Source organism: Fragaria vesca, linkage group LG2, assembly GCF_000184155.1.
Source record: "Fragaria vesca subsp. vesca linkage group LG2, FraVesHawaii_1.0, whole genome shotgun sequence".
In the NCBI taxonomy this organism is placed as follows: domain Eukaryota; kingdom Viridiplantae; phylum Streptophyta; class Magnoliopsida; order Rosales; family Rosaceae; genus Fragaria; species Fragaria vesca.
The window spans coordinates 13,834,278-13,856,421 of NC_020492.1; the positions used below are offsets into that span (position 1 = coordinate 13,834,278).

The 22,144-nt window shown below is 37.0% G+C and overlaps 2 protein-coding genes across 3 annotated transcripts; one reads left to right on the plus strand and one right to left on the minus strand.

The window, feature by feature from the left end:
* Positions 1–2,364: 2,364 nt before the first annotated feature.
* Positions 2,365–4,814, minus strand: LOC101312215. 2 transcript variants are annotated; one of them, XM_004290446.1, is made up of 2 exons: positions 4,017–4,814; positions 2,365–3,474 (listed from the first exon to the last, which is right to left on the minus strand). In XM_004290446.1, the coding sequence occupies exons 1-2, from the start codon at positions 4,576–4,578 to the stop codon at positions 2,678–2,680; spliced, it is 1,359 nt and encodes a 452-aa protein (XP_004290494.1). In that variant the 5' UTR covers positions 4,579–4,814; the 3' UTR covers positions 2,365–2,677. The 2 variants fall into 2 exon arrangements, with proteins under 2 accessions (XP_004290494.1, XP_004290493.1); XM_004290445.1 differs by having other exon boundaries at positions 2,365–3,510.
* Positions 4,815–14,581: 9,767 nt separating this feature from the next.
* On the plus strand, positions 14,582–21,269 carry LOC101312689. The gene is made up of 7 exons (XM_004290447.1): positions 14,582–14,847; positions 16,134–16,186; positions 16,306–16,415; positions 17,858–18,025; positions 18,799–18,896; positions 19,378–19,504; positions 20,761–21,269. Exons 1-7 carry the CDS (start codon positions 14,743–14,745, stop codon positions 20,844–20,846), a joined length of 747 nt encoding a protein of 248 aa, XP_004290495.1. The 5' UTR covers positions 14,582–14,742; the 3' UTR covers positions 20,847–21,269.
* The last annotated feature ends 875 nt before the right edge of the window (positions 21,270–22,144 follow it).

A 22,144-nucleotide genomic window follows, 5' to 3' on the forward strand; every position in this document is an offset into this window, starting at 1 on the left:
TCAAGTAGTTACGGATGATAACGTACTCCTTGACAATATAACAATGCATGTTAATATTCTGAGGTAAGGGTAGGTTGTGTTAATACATGTCATGCATTAATTTTGTCCAATAGTTGTAAAATGAGTCTTCAAAGTAGTAATATTAATCCTTAAAGTTGTAATATGAGTCATTAAAATTGTACAAAAATTAGTTACAACATTATTGCTCATGTGTTTTTGAAGTGGTAGTTGAATCCTCAAAGTTGTAACACGAGTCTTCAATGCGATAAGAAAGAAGTTTTATCACATTGAGGACTCAATTACCACTTTAAACACACATTTTACCACTTTAATGACACATGATAGGATTAATGTTGTAACTAGAAAATTTACAATTTTAAAGACTCATATTACAACTTTGAGGACTAATATTACTATTTTCAGGACTAATTTTATAACTTTAGAACAAAGTTGATGCATGACACGCGTTAACATATTGTAGAATTTTAATATTCTGATTCTACTAACTGGAACTATTTGGTTTTCGTTTTGAATTTTATATCTTATTAGACTGGAATATGATTAGTTTAGGACGATAATAATAGAAAGTGGAGACGCTTAGAAATGGATACAAGGTTTTATCTAATTATGTTTGACTTGGTTTAAGGTTATTCAGAGCCGATGCATGTAGGGTTTGTAACTGATTGCAAGCCGCTTTCTATTGTAAATTTTTTTATTTTGTTTTCCAATTAGCCGAGTCTTTTTTTTTTCCCCTTCTACTTAGGGAGGTAACTTTATTGACTAAGTGAATAAAACCCAAAGCACTATTGAGAATTTTCGTTCTCTCAAGCTCAATTGCATAATGTGGACGCTGCTTTGGATGCTACACGGGAGTTTGGGAGCAGTATTCGATAATGAGAGAGGTCTGTTTCTAAAGGCTTCTGTGGTCAATTTAATGTCAAAGCTCAGCTTTAAGCCTGCAAGTGCTACACCAATCATCAACTACCCTTTATTCGTGGTTATTGCTTTTTGCTAGACAACTGAAGATTGATATGTAGGAATGCTAATTGAAGAAATGAAAAAAAATGTTTCAAATTATTCCTTCTATTTCAAGTACGTTTTGTTATCGGAAATAAAATCAAGTAGCGCATGTGTTACTAAAAAACGCGGTATTGTTACATAAATTTCAACTTTGAGTAAAGTAAGGATCACATGATTGCTCCCAAATGCATTGCAAACTGATATATCTATTTTGCGATCTATGAAAGTCACCGCTCATTGAAACAAAGAAAAGCATTTTGAGCAGCAAAAACTAGTCCTAATTTCAATAATTTCTTGATTATTTTTTTTTGATTACATGAAAACAACAACATAAAACCAAAACTACCAAGAGAAACCTCTAACAACGCCCCTTTTCCAACTGATCTAAATAGAACGTTGGGGCAATGAAACCATATTAACGGAGATACATCAGTCAAGGTTTGCCGATCTATTCGCCTCAAAATTTGTCTCACGAAACGTATGTCTGAAATAACAATATGTTGAAATTGGGTCGCCAACCAACAAGCATCTTGCAAGATAAACCTGATACGTCGAGGAGAAGTAGCCGGCCAGTGAGGCAGTCAATCAGCAACTTGGAGTCACCATCTACAATAATCTGAGGAATGCGTTACAACCAGGTTGTATGAAGGTTATCTTTAAGAGCAGTAGCCTCTGCCATCAGAACTGAAGTGTCTTTTATAAACTAAAAGGGTTACCGTTGGAGTCATGAAAAACAAAACCTCACAGCACGATTATTTTGAACAACAGCATCAAAATTAAGTTTCACAAAGTTTCTATCAGGAGGATGCCATTTAATCATTAGTAGAGTTGATGTTTTGTTTTTAATCGGAAGTAGGGTGGATGTTTTGGATGGATGAGAATTAGTATTAACTGTCAAATAGTTAGAAAGAAATATTGTAGCATGAAAAACATTGAGGAGGATCTGGGTCTGAAAACAAGTTGATTTCTTGATTGATCTCATCCTTAGGACACTGACAATAAATAAATAAAACAAAAATATGCTTTTTGTCATTGGAAGAAGGGATAATTATTCGAACAAATATCCTATACGTTGGTTCTGAGTCTTATTCAGTTCCCTAACATAGGATAGGATTCACCACCGTACCGATAATTGTTACACCACACACACTCATCCTCATCCTCATCCACAATTTTTATATTTCATTTCTTTCTGAGATCATGCTCATCCATATATATGATCCATAGTTTAGGTATTAAGATCAACACAACCAGTCAAATCACACAGAAGCATAAGTACTCTAAACAAAAAAGATAAACATCAAGATCATCACCACCACCGCCACCACCGAGCTGAAAAAATAATACGACAAAAGTCTTTCTTTCATTGATTTATGAATGTAAAGCAAAACCAAGGCAGGTTGAGAAAAGGTTTCTAATACTCTGCGAACAAACTAACACCTACAATCCAAAGTGCCGCTTTGTTTCTATCTCTATATACTTCTACGTTTGCTTCCCTTGGTTTCTCTCCTTTACAATAATACTACATAAACCAGTAAAGAACAAGAACTACGTGCAAAATACAGTGTATATTCATATGATTTAATATCTGAACCGAGGAACAAGAAATATTCTGATCTGATAGAAGAAAAGAAAATAAAAAATGATGAACGTAGTATTAGCCGGAAGATGAATGATTGTGACCGGATTGTGACCAAGATGGTGCTGGAAAGCCCGATGGACCGCCCGGATTCTGATTCTGCTGCCCGAAAAAACTTAGCTGCTGCTGATGATCAGAGAAAAACAGAGGAAATGAAGCAGAGGAGGAAGTAGAGGAGGGCAATGTGGAAGACGAAGTGGACGATGAGGGTGGTGGCTGTTGCAATAGCGAGGACTGAAGTGAAGCTAATTGGGAATTGTAGTACATCTGCTCCAGAAGATTCGTCGGCTGGGGTTGTTGCTGTGAGTGAACGTCGATGGAGCTCTGAAGCAAATGAGAGTAGTCCATGTAGTCTCTGAGGAAGTCAGGGGAGCCCTGAAAAGATTGAGTCTGGTAAAGCGGTTGTTGCTGTTGCAATGGCTGTGGTGGTGGCTGCAATGGCCGTACAGACGGGTTTGGCGCCAAACGAGCTGGTGCAGAATTTGAGTTGATGGACTGAGCGTAGCTCTGGAGGGGTTGCTGTGGTGGTATGAGTCTCACATTTTCAGGGAAGTTAAGCTTGGCTCTGTTTCCCCTGAACCTTAAGGCGGCTTCGTCGTAGGCCCTAGCGGCGGCCTCGGCAGTCTCGAATGTGCCGAGCCAGACTCTCGCCGCCTTGTGTGGGTCACGAATCTCGGCGGCCCATTTTCCCCACGGCCGCTGCCGGACTCCCCTGTATCTTCTTCTCCTCTCCCCTGTTTCTTCTGTTGAAACAGTATCAGAAGCTGATGGTGTTACTGTTACTGCGGTGGAAGCGGTTGCCTTGACGGTGCTGGCTGCGGTGGTGACAGATTTTGTGTCATCTTCATTAACTATATCGAATTACAAAGATGTAAGTGTGGGATTACGTAAATAAGATTGTATATGCATGATTTTTTGGATAATATGATCATTTTTTCCCCCGCATAAAAAAAAAAGAAAAAGAATTTTAAGAAATGATTGAAAATTGTGAAAACAAATTGAAATATCATCTCACCCCCAACAAATCCGATGATAGGAAAATTCTATTCTTGTATACTATACAACAATTTTCAGGGTACCATGCAAATCATCATATATTAGAGTTGCTTTTATGCAAATCTTAACGCTATTTCTATATGAGGAAACATTCCACTTTGATTCTTGAGAAGAACAAAGAATATCCAGAAGTACTTGCAAATTATGTACATGAAGATCCAATGAATTTTGTTAAGAATTGTTAGAAAGTATAAAATCAATGATTTGACAGTTCTTGGATGAAAAGAAGAATGAAGAGCAAAGGTGATGAAAATTAAAGAAATGAAGCGTACTGATGAATTTGATAGAAATAAATACTAACCGGTTGTTGTAGTTGTTGCACCGGTTGAGGATTCCGGCAGAGTTGCTCTGAAATCAACATAGGCACCTCTATAAGGCCTAGTACTTTGATCCATCAACAGGGCTTGATGAATCTGTTCTTCTTCTCTGCCTCTTTTTTGACCAACCCAGGAGCCAGAGGAGGAAGATGTATTATTATTATTATTAGAGGTAGAGAAAGCTGACAAAGGTGGAGAGTTAGCATTAGCAGCAGAATAAACTTGACCGAAGCTTGAAGCAACTCCACCGCTTGAACCCGAAACGACATGTCTCTGTCCCGATACGACATGCGTCAGTGCTGACACCATCGCCGACATCTCCGCCGCCGGCCGACTATACCCTAAATACATAGACGGCGACACAGTCGACGTCTGATGTGGTTGCGCACGGCCTTCTTCTACTGCCAGTTGATTACTCATCAATAATTGATCTCTCCTAGCTTCTTCCTCATAGTCCACCGGGACAACGTCGTCGTTTTGTTCTTGAAACGGCCGGCCGTCACCTGATGAGCTCCTCCTCTGGTTCGCCACCTTCAGAAAGCACATGTAAATCCCAGAACCAATTGGAAAAGTAAGGCTGACCCAGATCGAGCTTTGACGATTTTAGAAGACCTTTTGGAGATCAACGGCTATATATACGACGGATATATTTCCGAATCGGATCAATTCAAACTTGATCAGCCGCCATTAAAATAGTGATACCTGTTCATCTGTGTAGCTTCAACTCACCATTTATATGCACCCGACTCGATCCACCATGCAACTTTCCGATAATTCAAATTATATATATATATATATAAACACAATATATATTGGGATTTTCTGCACGAGTTTTGTTTGCTCGAGATCTTGGTATATTTTTGATGTGATCTAAAACCTCAAAAATGGATAACGGGGAATGAATGAGGCCGCTAATGAGATAGTGGGAAATCTATGTTCACACAAGGAGGAGGGTTTTGATTTTGCATATGTTTGTGAAGCTTCAAATGGACTACTTCTGTCGGTGTACTTCTTTTTCTTTCTCTAAGGTGATCATGTTTGAATTGAGTTGTGTCTACAAGACTATGCCGACATATATGTATGCACGAGTTCATCTTCGTTTAGCTCAAAGATTGCAAAGTGGTAACTATGCTAGATTAATGTGGTGGATAAATTAACTAAGATAAATATGATTAGACCATAATTGGCAAGATGGGCGTAGTTGAGGAGGTATGAACGTGTGTGTGGCGTAATATCCCAAGTAACTAAATAGAAGTGGTAACTTGTTTAATTAGACTTGGTAGTTCATGCATGATGGCTACCTATAATTTGTTTATACAGATTGTGGACAAGAGGTATAGCAAGTCCAATTAAGTAATAAAAAATGAGGATACATGGAGTAATAGTTGTATGAACTTCTCCTACCTAATTATAAATTGACAGATTTAGAATGGTTACACTTTGCATTCCAACGGGGATTTTTGTATGTTTAAATTGAAAGAAAACAATTGAAATTTTCAATTTAATGGTTCTGAAAGATTGCCATGGAACTTTATAGTCCATAAAGGACATGTTTTTTGGACCATGAAAAGTCATTGTGCGCAAACTGATCTAAAATTCTATGCTCAAATTTGACTCTCATGATATAGGTCATTAGCAGCAGGCCAGGTTGTAATTGAAGGCTTTCTTTTGTAGCTGTTAATTTGCGCTTGTATTACATTTTAAAGTTTCTATAATCAATGTTGTTGAAGCAATTCCGCTCTTCGTCTACCTAGTGGTGTCTTGGCACTGCATCTTACTACTTGTCGTCGAATTTCAGCAAGTCTTAACTTGGTCTCTTCCAATAACGTGATCTTTTTCTCTTGAGAATGTTCATATAACATGATCTAGATCGCCTAATATCATTTGGTCTACTGACATATATAGTCTCTTTTTTAATAAATGGGAGGTTGTAAGTTCGACTCACGCAATTGTAATTTACTTGATAAAAAGAAAAAAAAGTGATCTAGATCAAGCCAATATCTCTTTGCTACAAAGTCCATGTTTTTACTACGATAATTTGAACACATATTTGTAGATTGAAACACATTTTTAATCGGCTAGCTAGCTATATATCTATTTCTTTTGAAGAATCGGGCTATCGTATATGATCATGGTTCACTAATGTAACATGCATAATAATTTGCTAAAATAGAATGAAATGAGCCCCTAATTATATTAATCACAAACCATCCATAGAGGAGACCACTCCACTGATATAGATATAATTGGGAGGTTGATGGAGGCAAGACCAGAAACGAATGTTGATTAAGTAATGATTAAAATTAGGGAGGGTCTGATACAATGAACTGAGACCAAATTAAGAAGAAACGGCAAAAAAAAATCTGATAATATTGGTCGCTGTTAAATCTAAACCTACTAATTAGGCAGAGCTAACCCATTGTTGCAGATCGAGACCAGACTAAAGGAAAGGGCGAGAGAACGCTTCGGTGAAGCTTGTCGTATTCTCCGCAGAGACTTGATGTGGAAGCAACCTTATTTTCCCGAGATTTGATCTGATGGGACTTTGGTCAGCGCTCTCTATTTTTATCACACACGTGGACTAATGCTTACGATTCTCTTTCTCTGTTTGTACGATCTCCGAATACTCTTACGTGGTCTCCCACTCTCCCCTCCTTGTCACATAAAACATCTTATTTTAAGGATCATGTCAATTTTTATTAATCTTTATTTTTTGTTCATCCATACGTAGCACACTTTTTTAGTTGTTAGGTTTTTATTTATTTATTTATTTATTACCAAATAGCAGATCCATTTAATAGAAGGCCGAAGGGGTTACAAAGTGAGATAGAAGTCTATATCGGAAAGAAAAAAACAAACAAACAAACTCAAAGACATAAAACAAACACAAACGGTAGAGATAATGCGCCGAATCAAGTCATAGTTGTAATTTAGGTCTATAAATAACTGTTTTACTAGAACTCCTGAATTCGGAATAAAAATCAGGCCAACCCACACAAATTACAAGAGACACCAAGGCCCAACTGAACACAAGATGGGAAGCCTAAAAGGGCTACCGCTCCACCGCTAGCGACCAAAGCAGCCTTCAGGAAAGCCACAATTACTGATCGATCGAATGACCATCATCGATATGAGCAACAAAGGGCAATGGGTTGAGCATGACCTATGTTGGAAATCTTGAAACGATATTGCCAACATTGTTAGCATTGTTCCCTAAGCAGAAACTCTCAACCTAAAGTTTTATGTCTTTAGTAAACGTCAATATCTCACATTGTGGGAGAGAGGAGGTGGATTTAGAGGCGAGTAAGCATTTGAAACACTACCTTGCAATGATTCCATTGTCTCTAAATCCGGAGGATCTCGGTTTTAATCTATCGATTGAAGATAGGTATGGAGTTACCAAGACTGGCGAATCTCCAAAGAAGCGAGGCAAGCCCAGAAGTAGCTGGAATTAATAAGAAGGCAATTTAGGGGAAGGTGTCAAACTGCATGGCGTCGAGCTCGGTGTTGTCAGAGAAAGACCTTAGTTTAGAGGTTGGAGGCGAGTAACTTCCTACTTTGCTTAGGAAAGATCCTTTTTAAACCCTAGCAAAAGTAGCTGCTCTCTCATCTTGGTGGTTAGGCATATTAATGGGTGTTAACCATCGATATTTGAGTTCTTTGCTGTGCGTTTTGTCGTAGGTTCATTGCTTTCTAGTTTTTAATGCCCACTTTTTTAGATATTAGCTTTGAGCTTGTTTTTTCAATTTCGTATGAATAATTGAGCTTCGCTTTGTAATTGGGATGTTCTAGCTACTTCTCATATATGTTTTGCCTATTACAATCGTATGATTTGATCTGGTCAATGAAATTTCTCTGTTTTTCAGCTGTTTTGTTATAAGGATATTTACTAGATTTATGAGGTGAAAAGATTAGAAAATCGTCACAAATTAACCTTCTCTTGCAAATGCACATAGGGACGAAAATTAACCCTAATTAATATGTAGAGAACTGGTCTTTCTTATGAAACCATGACTTTCCAAGTTCACATTCATTCCCACACATTGTTTAATTTTCTGTAAAACCTTATTATTTTCTCTCAACAACCACACGTAATTGCACGTGTTTCATTTGTTTTGTAATTCACTAGTTCGTACGTGGTGGCCGAAAGTACTTGAACTAGTCAACAGATTTCCTTTGCATAACATGGAACCCAAAAAAAGAAGAAATTAAGGAACTAAAAAGAAGAACATAACTAACTAACAATCATAAAGGAAGAATAAAATCTGGATTGTCGAGTGATTCCTGATTAACAAATTGAAAAGAGTAAAGACAGAATTAGCTGATGAGATTGTGTTCAATGGCCTCTTCCCTTCCGTACGTGGGAATACAGACTGAGACGTACTAGCTAGGTGCCAAGTTTAACCATCAAATTAATTTCGATCGTGTGAAGCATGCCAGACATAACGAAATAAAATATAAAGCAGAACAAAGATTACTTGGATTTAGAAGGTTGATGTGGACTGAGTAATCCTTCAATTCAAAATCCGATTCATTTTTTATGAGCAATGACGTATTGTTTTAAGATCAGGTCCCCTAATTATAGTTCTTTTTTGTTCTGTGGAGTGTCCACTAATTATATAGTTGATTAGATTTTGCCATACGAAAGCCAAGAGAAGAGAATTAGCCAAATTAATAATCGTTAAGATAGTTATTTAAATACTGAATTAGATTAATTGAATTAACAAAACAAAATCTGTAGAAAAGTAACAATTCGTGTAAATCGCGATAACGGGAGTCCAAATGATATCAGAATTGGATGAAATTTTGCATGAATAAAATCTACATATTATGTTCTAGACATTAAACGGTAGAGATGTGAAAATGTGACATAAAAGTGAACCAAATAAGGAGTCACACACTTTAATTTCAAAACGGTTTAGAAGTGAGAAAAACACATCAAAGACCGTATACGTTAATTTGCACTGGTATTTCTTCTTTCTAGTAGCTCAATTGAAATGGTAATCCGGAATGTGTCTCTGGGATTACGGGGTTCATACATTCTAGCTTCTATTCAATTAGTAATAATTTAGGAGACAAAAATGAAAAAATAAATGCAAAATGTATCATACAAAGCTCGGGATCCCTACTATTCTGAAAGGAACAGTCAAATGCAGAAAACCGGTGCATACTATTCTCCGGCCAAAACAACATGGGGGCGGGCAGATATGTTGATTGTGGGGTTGGTGATGGAAATGAAAGAAGATGGTTAAGTTCAAAGTTGATCAGATCGATCAAAAATCCAAGAAAAGTAGTAATGCAAACAGAACTCACTTTATAAATGGACCCAGAGATCACATCATGGAGTTTGGATCCTTCCCTATTATATCCCAAAAGTCTCGTTTGATTTTAAGTTTCTTTAGACCTATCTATTTTTGTAGTTTGATTACTTCCGCTGTCAATTTGCAAGAGTCTGGTGCCGTTGCTACTCCAAGTTCCGTACACCGTACAACATCTTTCGTTCTTTTCTTACTTTATCCATTTTGAGTTCATCGAAAAAAAGAAGCTACTTATTTTGTATTTAAATTTTAATCAAACTAACTAAAATGCCATTTTAGGAATCTCTTTACACCAATACTCTTATTTCAATTAAAGTTTGATTTATATTATTGATTAAATTAAAAAAATATATATAAAATGATTTTTTAGCCAAAATGACTTTTTAAATATTTTAGCTAAAATTTGACTGCAAAATGGCTAGTATTGCCAAAGATGTTCTTACTAGTCTGCTGGAGCTGGTAAAATTGATAAAAAACAAAAAACAAAAAAACTAAACTCGCTCTCTAAAATATTCAAGAAGCCAATATAGAGAGTTTGCTAAAAATGCTCACCTAGTATACATTGTCGAAATGGCTATTATGTACCATGTGAGTACTCAATTGGTGAAATAAGCCATTAGGGTGTGGTAAAATAAGCCATTAAGGTGTGGTGAAATGAGTTCCTAGTGGTAAAAATAATTAATTAGTCGGTCTTTTTGTTCCTGCTAAGGTTTTCTCTAACGACAAATCTGACCGAGAGTTTTGTTGAGATGGTAACAAGCTGACGACATCTTCAAATATGTCATTGCATGAAGGAGCACATGCAGTGAGCCTGATCAAGGGCAACAAAGCTATTCATGATCCGTAATTTCACTTGTGTGGACGTTTTCTATCCCTAAAGAAACAAGTTGTGAATTTCGATGCTCACAGGGGCATCCTATGGGATTTTAGGGCTTAAGGACAAGATTTTGATATGAGAGGATCAAGGAGGTCCGGGTTTCATCTTTTAATTCAAACACAAGGAGGAGAATAATTGGGTCCTTGGCGGCAAACCGTGGTATTACAACAGCTCGATACTAGGGTTGGCGAAGTACGACGGGCTCAACACTCTCGAAGCAGTGTCCCTTACCACTTGAAGGTTCGAGGCTGAGGATGGCTATGCAGAGAGCGAATGTGTGGTAACCCTTCTTGGGAATGATCTAGGGGTATTTGTTTGGTTTGATCTGACGGTGGTGCATCACATATAAGATTTAGATAATCCGTGTGATTCATGACATATGTTGACAACTTTGGGCCAGCTGTCTGTACAATTTCACGCCGGAGATCTCGGTGATTCTGGAACTCCAGTATGACAAATGCCATGGAATGTGTCTAGAGTGTGGATTTTTTGGCCATGGAGGTGGAGATTGTGTCAACGGTTCGGTATTGCAGTCAATTTAGGACTCATGACGGTATAGGTTCAATGCAAGCGGCTATGGCGCCTCTAGGAGGTCCGGGTTCGATGCAAATGGCCACAACGTCGATTAGAGTATTGGCAACAATTTCTAGGTCAGTTCCAGAGGTTCACTTTGAGGTGGGGTCGGAGTTGGAGGCTCGTCCGAAGTCAGCATCGGTGTTGGAAGCTTAGCTAGAGGTTTTGGGTGCGGCTTCCACAGAGTGTTAGGGACCTCAACCTTTTCGACAGAAAATCCTAATATGTTAGGTTTGAATGTGGTGGCTTTTATTTATTTATAATGCGGTTGGGCCTATCTTTTAAATTTGACCACATCTAATGCATTTGAGCCCAAATTGACTGAGTCAACTGTTATTCCAAAATCTCTGATGGGCTTCCCTATAAGAACTCATCTAGGGTTTTGGATGTGCGCAAACTTTGTGAGATTATCGAGAAGTGACTTTGCATGGATGTTGGGATATATGTCGGCGATGTCGTTTGAGGACAGTATAGTGGAGGCTCTTGTGATTGCAGTTCTGAAGAAAAAGGGCCGTCCTTGTGGACATCGAAACTAATCCAAGCATTCCCTTCCCATGGAGGTTTGGGATACACCCCTCTTGCGGTAGGGGATCGCTTTTAGCGGTATGTGACAATCTGTGTTGAATCATTCTCGTGTACATCAGTTGAGGTCATAGTTGTCAAAATATCCAGTACATGAGTGTCATTTTTTCAAATGTAATAGGGTTGGGGAAGGTTATTTTTTTCGCACATTTACTTTCCTAATAGCTCTTTTAGGCTTTCGATCATTTTGTTAGTTCATCAATAATTTTGACTGCATTTGGCAGTTGATTGATTGGATTAGGTTGCTAGTTAAAATACCACCAGACCACGTGCTAAGACAATTCACCCTCATGTTGACAACCAAACAACATTGAAAATAAATCTGATAATCCCAAGGACTAACGACACATAATTAGTAGCACACCGACTATAACAAAACACCTAAACTCTCGCCCGAAAGATGAGAGACTTATCAAACCTAACCATGCAAACACCAAAAAAACTATACCCCTATCCTAAAAAAAAAATTGAAAACTAAAAAAAAATCAAGTTCCAATTCAGGCCTAGTAGGAGCCCAACCCAAAAACCTCTGCCACCACCAACAGCCAAATTTCCACGTGACGTGTAGGAGCTCTAGCTTAATACTTGCACATGTGGCACCTAGCAATCGAATGAACACAATCCGAAAAGAGTAGCACCGCCACAACGTCTCTTATTCCGGTCCACCTCAAGCCTCTCGCTACTACACCACGATGTTGGTGCATCACACTAGCCAAGATAGCCGCCGCAACGCCCCACTCTACACTCAACACCATCCACCGACCACCACCCGCCTTAAACCAAACAAGAACCCATCCAGCCACACCCATCATACACTGACAAGGCTGGAAGCTACCGTCAGATGCAAGGGCGCCGCCGGACAGGGGACAAAATCTTTTTTTTTTTTTTTTCTAAACCCTAATGCCTCCTATTTTGCGGACCTCTATGTTGTTATTTGGTTGCTTCTGGAAGCCATTGAATGTATGTCTGATTTGTGAAGCAATAAAAAAGTTAGAACGAGTGTACATCATAATTTATTCCTCATATATATATTTTTTTCTGGTAAGGCTTGATTTTGTTTTTGTCTTACTCCATATCACATAATACAACACAACCCTACTCCATATCGACAGGCCCTCACGATTATAAATTTCTAGCTAGCTTCGCCCTGATTTGGATCAATGTGAGGAGTCATCTAAAAGCTAGTGTCGTTGTTTGAAAAAGCAATATATGTGATTTGCAGAACAAAAGAATCTTTAAAACTTGATGGTACGTGAAGGTTTATGTGAATATCATCAAAGATGACAACTGTAGTAGAGCAATTTAAGCACGTTTAAACATCTGCATATTTCCAAATCATGTATTGCACGTTTAATCATTAATTTTGCCTCAATATATCGTGCGGATTGCACCTCCACCTAAAATCCAATTCACAACTCCCATGCCAGGCTCCATCAATCTATATTTACATTTTGAACTTCACTGTGTTAATCTCCCATTTCCAAAACAAGTATGGCTGGCTTGCTGATCCATGCCAATTAATGATGCCATATATGCATCTATGAAGCAAGCTTCCCTTTGCTTTGAGGTCTAATTATTACTGAACCCTAAACTCAAAACTAGTATAATCTACGAAGATAGAATTTGATATGGGGTCATGGCCGGTTTTCACAAAAGCACGATAGATCACCTTTTAATGCAGCTACTGTATTCAAGTCAAAAGATAAGTGATGCTTTAGGAAACGTCCAGAAAAGAAAAGGTGATATTGAGGGGGACTTTTCAGATATCGTTTTGTATTTTCTGAGTGGCGATCGAGAGTATTCGTTATTTGGAGTTTCACAAATGACTGCAGATTTGTCCTTATCAGGAGCTACAGAGTACAGATTCATATACTGCAGATTTGTCTTAGGATCAGAATGGCCCCAACTCTGAGTAAATAGATTTGCGCATGCCTTTGACATGCACTTGTTTTAGCATTATATAGAACAAAAAAACAATTAGAAAATCAGTCCATCAACATCAAACTACATTCTCCGAATTTACATTCATCAGATGAAAAGTTTCGGCTAGATCTTACACCAGTGACATCTCACAATCTAATCATTCTTGGAAAACTACAGCTTCAGCCTTCAGCAAAAGAGAGGAATAATAATTCTACTGGAAATGAGATCTTGTGATGACGACCTGAAGGATCAAAGTGAACATAAGGAAATGATACGCCTAATATTTAAGGGATTGAGACTGGCAGAAAAGATTATTCTTCTTGTAGAACTTGGTGACCAGTCCACTGATCGCCTGCAGGATAAGTACGTAGGCAAACCAAAGAAACTTCAAACCCTAAAGATTCTGAGATACAAGTCACTCTCCAGAGCAGTTTAATTACCTTACTGTTTCGATCTAATACAAAACAAAATGGTGATCGAGCTTTTGAAAATTTGTCATGAACCAGTTCATCAAATGTTGAACTTTTTAAGTGGACAACTCAAAAAGAGTGAAGGATGCTCTCTTCTGATGTTACAGTTCAGTACGTAATAACAAGTATAGAAATGAGCCCACAACTTGTTGGGACACCAACTTGTATTATGGGCTAGAATATAATCATGGGCTATAATGAACTATCATACCCAACTTGGGCTGGAGTAACATCTGGAACACAGACTGAAGAATATTGAAGAACTACATGGAGCTGTCAAGTGTGAAAGTTTGGTTATTGTGTGTGTGATAGATTTGCTAGTGTTCAACTGGTGTGAATTTCTTACTGTGATTTAGTTACTAGTATTATGTTTTCTGACGAGTGAACGTAGTTATATGTAGCGGAAGATTATGTAATAACCATTATGCCTTGAGATGAATATACTATTGTCCGTTGTGGTTTGATAAAAGAAAAAACTAAAATAACTAAAATGGTTGTGATTAAAAAAGACAATAAGATAACCACCTAATGTGGTAAAGTTGATTAAGTTGTTTTGAAAATTTAGAGTTTGAGTTTCAACTCCACCAGCTTGTGGCCATAAAGTTTGAGGGGAATACAAGTTCGTGCGTATACGACGGGATATTAGTCTGTTTTGCTCGGATACACTTGTAAATTTTGGTCCAAATACGAACTGAATTATCTCAGATTTCAGTTTGAATACTAACTAGATGGGCGTGTTACTGATTTACAAACCCAATAAAAACAACAAAAAAACAATTTGAACACACGAACAGAATAAAAAATTAGCAAGATGTCAAGTTGACTACTACATGCTCTAAATTTAGGGAGAGAGAGAGAGAGAGGTAGAATCAGAGTTGGAGCAAAATCCCCGCAGAGAAACAGGGTTAAGCCATTTCAGGAGCTTTACCTCCGTTTCTCTTTCTCTCTCGCCGTCGATCAAACCCAAATGGCGGAATCTAAAGAGTCCACGTCGTCGAGTCCCCTCACTCAACCCGATCCTGAAGATTTTCCCAAGTCTCCGCCCAGCTCCCCCAACTCCTCCACTCGCAAGGTCTCTCTCTTTCTCTCGTACTCTTCCCAATTTGGAAATTTATATCAGGGGATTAGATTTTGATGCATTTATTGTGAAATTGAACTTCCTTAAAATATCCTATGTTCGCGTTTTGTATTGCTCATCCTGATTCCTATGTTTTACTTCACTATTGAGTGTTTAACTAATCGGCTTTCGGAGTTTGATAAATTAGGGATTCTGTGTGAATAATTTATAGAATTTGTTGCTTTCGTATACTGTATGAGGTATTCATAATGTCAATGTCTTAAGGAGGGTAGAGGAGTACAGAAAATGTGTGTGTTGAATAGAAACATAGGAAACAAAGACAATCATATAGGGCCCTATAAGTATTGATCTCCGAAGGGAATCAAAGTCCGTGTAACCCTGCACCCCCAGTCAAGATTAAGGTGTCTCTGAGGGTTTGGAAAGAGAAGACCAGGGTACCAGGCTATGAATATGATCCTACCCCAAATTAACTCCACCTGCCGCTCATTCGCTCTGAACATCTGTTCATTCCTTTTCAATCAAATACAGCACAAAAGAGCCAGACCATCACATCTTCATAGGCTAATCGATTTTACTGGCCCCTTTCCCAAAGCTGCCTGACAAAGGGCTGTAATACAGTCTATCCATCACCATTATACTAAATAAACCAGTCAGGAGACAAAATTGATTCTGAATTTTTTGTGTGAAATGGTTTCAATATCTAGACCATTTTAGTAATCTTCAGTCTCTACCAATGACACTGTCTTCAACCTTTATGGCTTTATTTTTTTTTCTCTTTTAAGGATCGCTATAACCTGTAGTTGATTTGTCTTATCACTCAAACCTTATCTTGATCATGTTGCTGGTGGTTGGGATGCTCATGATTTATTCTGGACTATGATGTAGGTTTTTGGGGCTTAGAGATAACATAGTGGTAATTGGTCATTTTTCTAACACCACCAATTCTCGGTAGTCAGGAGCAAGTGTTCCTCAGAATTATAAGTGTTGAAAAATAAATTAAGAAAGTGTCCTTAAAGTTTGTAGTTATCCGAACCAAGTGATTTTGTGACCTTTCCTCGACCTAGTCCTTCAAATGTATAAGTCTTGGCAATTGGCTATGTGTGTGTGTGTCTTTGTTTGTTTCTCTCTGAAACTCATTGGTTACTCCATTTCTAGAAGTGTTTCCAAGAATAGATCTGTTTTAATTGAATTATTCTGTTGGTTATTCACAGTGTATACAGTAAATAATATAGCTAAGAAAATTTTTGCATACTGAACCCAATTTACACTTGATTCATCAGGCTTGCTATGCAGTGCTCCAAAGTTGGGTCTCAAAGAAGTTCATGACTGGATGGTAATGTGCACAGTATGGATATATTTGATTTGTTTTTATTTTTAAATTATTTTTTTCATTTTCTTTTGTTAAATACATATAGTTTTTTTAGTAAAGTATGTTTGAATGACAAATTGCAGTATGGTTCTCTTTCCTGTTGCTGTGACATTCTTCATAACCTGGTGGTTTATACAGTTCGTGGATGGTTTCTTCAGTCCATTATATGCCAGGCTTGGTATTAATATATTTGGTAAGACTCCAAAGCACCAAAGTTGAAGTTGACTTTCGGATTGGGACATTTAATACTTAAGGAAGCTGAAATTGATGTGAATTGTATTGGAATCTCTTCAAATTATATTGCTGATATTACATATTTGGTCATAGTAGAATTACTACAAATGGTAATAATGGTAAGTATGATAGTACTACCAATTACAAAAACTTAGTACAGTAATGCTACGGAGATGTGGGTACTTGAGGTTGTTGCTTCTTAATAGCATATGTGTCTACATGTCTTGAATAATTTTCTGGGGAAGTCTTGCATTTAATATGGAGGGATATTTATAAACAGTGATTAGTTTTGGGGAACTAGAAATTAAAGACCAAAACACCTCTTGTTGCAACTTGCAACATGGTTTGGGTGATTTTAACTGTTCTACTAGTGGTGAACTTGAGGTTACGTTGGTTTATATGCTTTTATGTACGAAGTTTCCTAGTACTTTATTTCATCCCCTCCAAATAGGTAAAAGTTGGAGAGAACCTCATTTTAATTCAGGTGATGATAGTCTATCTTTAATTTTGCATGCACAGGGGGTCCTTTGCTTAAGTTTGGAAGCTTTTACTTTGTACATTTAAAATGACCAGATGATCTTGTTGAAACAAAAGCAGTCCAGCCTACCACTGCCAAAAAAAAAAATCGAAGAAAATACAACTTTTCTTTAGATAATTCTTAGCGTGCTTCAGCTATGGTGTAATAAAAAGTCTGTCTCTGAGGAACTTGTCCCCTCTGTTGTATGCTTGTACTTATTAGTTGAGTTTCTTATCACTTATCAGCCAGAAAAACAAGAATACTCCTCAGGCTGCTTCTTCAACTGAATCATTCAGAGTTCTTGACAGGGACTCTTTCAGTTTTTATTGGTTTTTTTAAGAGCTTTATCAATACTTGAAGAAAACAGTCATTGTTGACTAAAAGATAGGATTTGCCAGTTATGCCCCTTTTAAGTTGTTTAAGTTTGTAAATAGAAAATCTAATAGAACTGTAAAAAAAAGAATATTACTTTTCGAATTACATTTTACTCTCCCAGACCCATTTCTATACAACCACTCAAACCTAACTGCTTCATGTATGCTGTATACATTTATTGTAGGCAGCCTCGTATCGAAAAAGTTTATGTGGAAATGTGTAGAATTTGATTATCATATTACTGATGAAGAAAATGCTTCATTTATGTTCTCAGGGATGTGTTCATAAACTGTTGACATATCTGGTGATTTTTTCTTTTCTTGTTCTCTTACGTACATATGTTGGGTGATGCAGTTCACCCTTGCCTTTTGTCTCCTGTTAAAAGCTGTCTTTACTTTTATTATCCTGGTGTCTTTTCATGGTCGGATGTGCTCCATCATCTGATTAATTGCTCCAAATTATTTTTTTGTTGTGTGTACTAATTTCTTGAATGGGTTCTCTTGTTGCAGGCCTCGGGTTTATTACATCCCTAATTTTTATGTTCTTAGTCGGAGTATTTGCTTCGTCATGGATGGGTGCAACTGTTTTCTCGGTGGGAGAATGGTTCATCAAACGAATGCCCTTTATGAAGCACATTTACTCAGCCTCCAAACAAATTAGTGCTGCAATTTCTCCAGGTAATTGGTGTTATTTCAGTCTTTGGTTCCACTATTGCCTACTTGGACAATACTTTACATAGTTGCATTGCTATGTTTGTAAGTATTTGGGTAGGCTTGAGTTGATGGTATAACAAATTTATCAGGCTAAGCCTAACTTCAGTCTTGTTGAAGTAACCGGCCAGTTCAGATATTGGTTAATTTATTTGGTTTATGGGCTTACCAACCCTTTTGATTTGACTCTTTTGTATTGTTTTTTTTTTTGTACGCATAGCCCCCTAGGAAGTTATACTATATGGCTTAGAGATTATCCTTGATTTTACTTATTGTTTCATATACTCAATATCTGCTTGCACATACATTATGCTGTTTGCCCTTGAATTTGAATGCTTAGGTGTGATAAAGTTCTGTGTTGCTTGATTGACACAAAGAAGAGATATAGGGCATCTTAATGCAATTTACAACTAACCGCTAATGTATGGAATTGTAAAGTAAACAGTTAGATGATGTCTTAAATTAATGAATAAATAAATGAAAATAATAAGAAAAGAAAGTTTAGTGGAGAATCATACATACAATGACCTGTCTAGTTCCAAAAGAATAGTTTACTTACATATTTAATCCTTCTCAGGTTGCATGTTTCCCAATTTGAGATAAACTCTGATGTGCGAGTATATTTAAGGTTTATCAACTCTCGGTAGAAATTATGTTTATCTGACATCAAATTCATTGAGTTATTGTTCTCTTGTTTCCAATTCGATAAAGTCAAAAAACAATTCTTTTCTTTCCCACAGACCAAAATACCACTGCTTTTAAAGAAGTTGCAATCATCCGTCATCCTAGGATTGGTGAATACGCGTTCGGTTTTATCACATCATCTGTAATCCTTCAGGTACATTTGGAGTATTCAGTTAATCGCAGATTTATTATACATGATATTATATTATTTTAGAACTTGTCAGGGCAACCCCAAGTAGTTCAGTATATTCTAGTTTATATTTTTCAGCAGCTTTTCTACTGTTCTGGGTTATTTTACACTTGCTATCTAAGCAGGTGATGGTTGGCTGATTTCCTCTATATGCAGCTTCACTGATTTTCACTGAATCCAGAAAAATAAGAGAGATTTAGAAGTTTATAGAAATATGCATTTTAATAATAACTAAAGCATTGTGCATGGGTTTTGTTTTTATTCTTTTATGATGCAATCTAAACTTTAGAAGAAAAAAAGAGAGAATTAGCTGTTTACAGTATTACACAGATATATTAATGCTCTGCTGTCCAATGTCAATTGTTTATATTTTGTATTGGATACTTTTACATAACGACATTCTGTTGTGCTACTTTTGTATCTTATTATTGGTGGTTGGCTGCAGCGTGATGATGGAGATGAGGAGTTGTGCAGTGTTTATGTCCCAACGAACCATCTATACATTGGAGATATCTTTTTGGTCAATTCCAGAGAGATCATACGACCAAATTTGTCAATTCGAGAAGGCATAGGTTTGTTTTCTGTTGCAGTCTCAGAATACATAGGTTACATATCTGTGTTTTAATCTTGCCCTGAAGTTCTGCATGCAATGGTTTTTGCCTCTTAAGTTCTCTAAAGTTGATTCAGTAAAGGTTCCTAATATGATAGCCTTATATATTTAGGACAACACTCAATATTTGCAAAGTACAAAATTTGCAAATGGCTTGACTAAGAAAATTGGCTTTGCATTTACACTGTTTAAAACCATATCAATAAATGGAAAGAAAGATTTTATCAATGGAATCTAACAGGTTTGATATATTTGAACTGGTGGGGGTGCCCCCTCAAAAACAAAATCTTCATCATTCATAGAGATTATTACCCGTCAAATGAGTTGTTGCAAATTAAAGACATTTTGTAAGTTGTAACAGGTCTCGAGGAAAGATGGTTTATACCATGGTCTGACATTGATGGACCAGAATTCATATGAAGTTTGGTCCAGAATCCGTATATGGTTGAATTTTAGTTGCTTGGTAGAATGTTATAAAGTATTGCTAGTATGTCTAATGCAAGCCTTAAGTATCCTATTCTGGTTTTCATAAAGAGCAGACTCATTTTTGGAGTTTCCTTAATGATTTTCTCAAGCTGTGTTCTCCGTCAGTAAAAATGTGTTGAGGATTTAGATGCTAACATAGAGCTAAAAGTTTACATAAGCTTTAAGTCTTTAACTATGTTAGGAAAGAAAAACTAAATTGCGTTGTTGGAAGTCATATTATTTGCATTTAATGATTTTCTCAAGCTGTGTTCTCCGTCAGTGAAAATGTGTCGAGGATTTAGATGCTTACATAGAGCTAAAATTTTACATAAGCTTTAACTATGTTAGGAAATAAAAACTAAATTGCATTGTTGGAAGTCATATTATTTGCATTTAATTGATTGAAGAATTTTTCTTATTTGTAATTTTTTTTTGGAAGAATAGAGTTTTGTAAAATGAAATGCACTTCGTATGATACCATTACTGGGAGGATATTGTTGTTCTGAAGTTTGATAATTATCCTCTTTAAGCAGTTAATCTAATTTGTATTTACTAAATCCGAAACTTCTTCTGGTCAAGTAAAAGAAAATTATCCGACTTGGAAGATTGTTCACAGTCAACCATGGATCATGGATGTTTGCGTATCAATTTCCCGAGTTCTGCAGAGTCCTTATATATCTTTTTGTTGAGTAGAATTTGTGGGAAGTGTGTTACTGCACCATTGTTTGACTATTGTTTCTGCTCTTACTGCAGAGATCATAATATCAGTTGGTATGACAATGCCACAGGTGATTTCTCCAATTGAAAGGGTTCCTCTTAAGAGGATGGTATCTCTATAAAATTGATAACAGGTGAACACCATACGATGTTTGGATGTGTCTTATCATACCGACCACAGGTGCTGTATGTGAAGATTAGCGCTTTGCTTATAGAATACAAGTAGATATGACTCAGATGAGAAAATCTTAAGTTTTGCTCTTAAAAATGTTAGCTGGGTTTTCGAGTAGAAGTTGGTTTATTTCATCAAATTTATCTTGTAGGTCACAACAAATTATTGGGTCTTTTTTTTTTCTTTTTCTTCTCAAGTCACTGTTGATTTCTAGGTATTCTCTATTGACGCTAGATATGTATGGTGTGCCCTTTTGTATCCAAAAAAAGGGAAATGTGTATATATTTACTGAAGGTCATCACAGTCGTACTTTAGGGAAATGTACTGTACATTAAGCTTAACATATAAAACCCAATACGCATACGTTCTTAATATTTGTTGAAATGGAAACAGATTTTACTCAAGAAATACAGTTCTTTCCTTTTAGAACGTTACGGAAACTATTTTCATCGACATTTAACTCAAAGCTATGGCTAGCAAGTCTCTGCTATTAGCCTATTAGCCTGCCTAGGCACAAACTGAAGGAATTTCTCGGGACCCCAAAGCCTTGAACAGCCATTAGGCTTGAGCAACTTCCAACTAACGAATATCTTCGACTCCATTCTTTAGTGCCAAGATCTCTGTATGAAGTAAACTCACATGTCTCGTTCTATGAGAACAAAGCTGCCACAAAATTTCCATGTGAGTTGCTAAGCACACCCCCTGAACCTCCATAAGACATTAGGCATAAAGGAGCCATCGAAATTCAGCTTTACAGCCACCTTCCGGAGCTGTCCATTTCTTACTCGTGTTAGTGTTAGTACCACCGGAGCTGGAAGGTTTAGAAGAAGACTGAAACTCTGAAAGGAGGTTGAGACTGATTCTTCGACGACTTGTTGTTTTGATTTCTCTACAACTCCAAGTAGAATGAGTAGTCAAAAATACTCTGTGATAAAGAGACAACCTTCTCCAATAGCCACTCTTTCGAGCAATGTGACAATCATAGGAAATACACTCGGCAGTTTCCGGCGCAGCTGAGCAAACACAAAACAGCTCACCTTTATTAACAATGTAACCCGAGTTGGAAGAAGATTATGTACTGCTCTCCAACCAAAAATTGCTACCTTATTAGGCGCTTTAGCTCTCCAAAGAGCTTTCCAAACCGGAGCATAAAGATCACCATTGGATGAAGATACAAATATAATGCTTACAACCACATCTCTTGCAACTATTTTGGCAGACTTAGTTGGTTCTGTCAATGCAATTTGT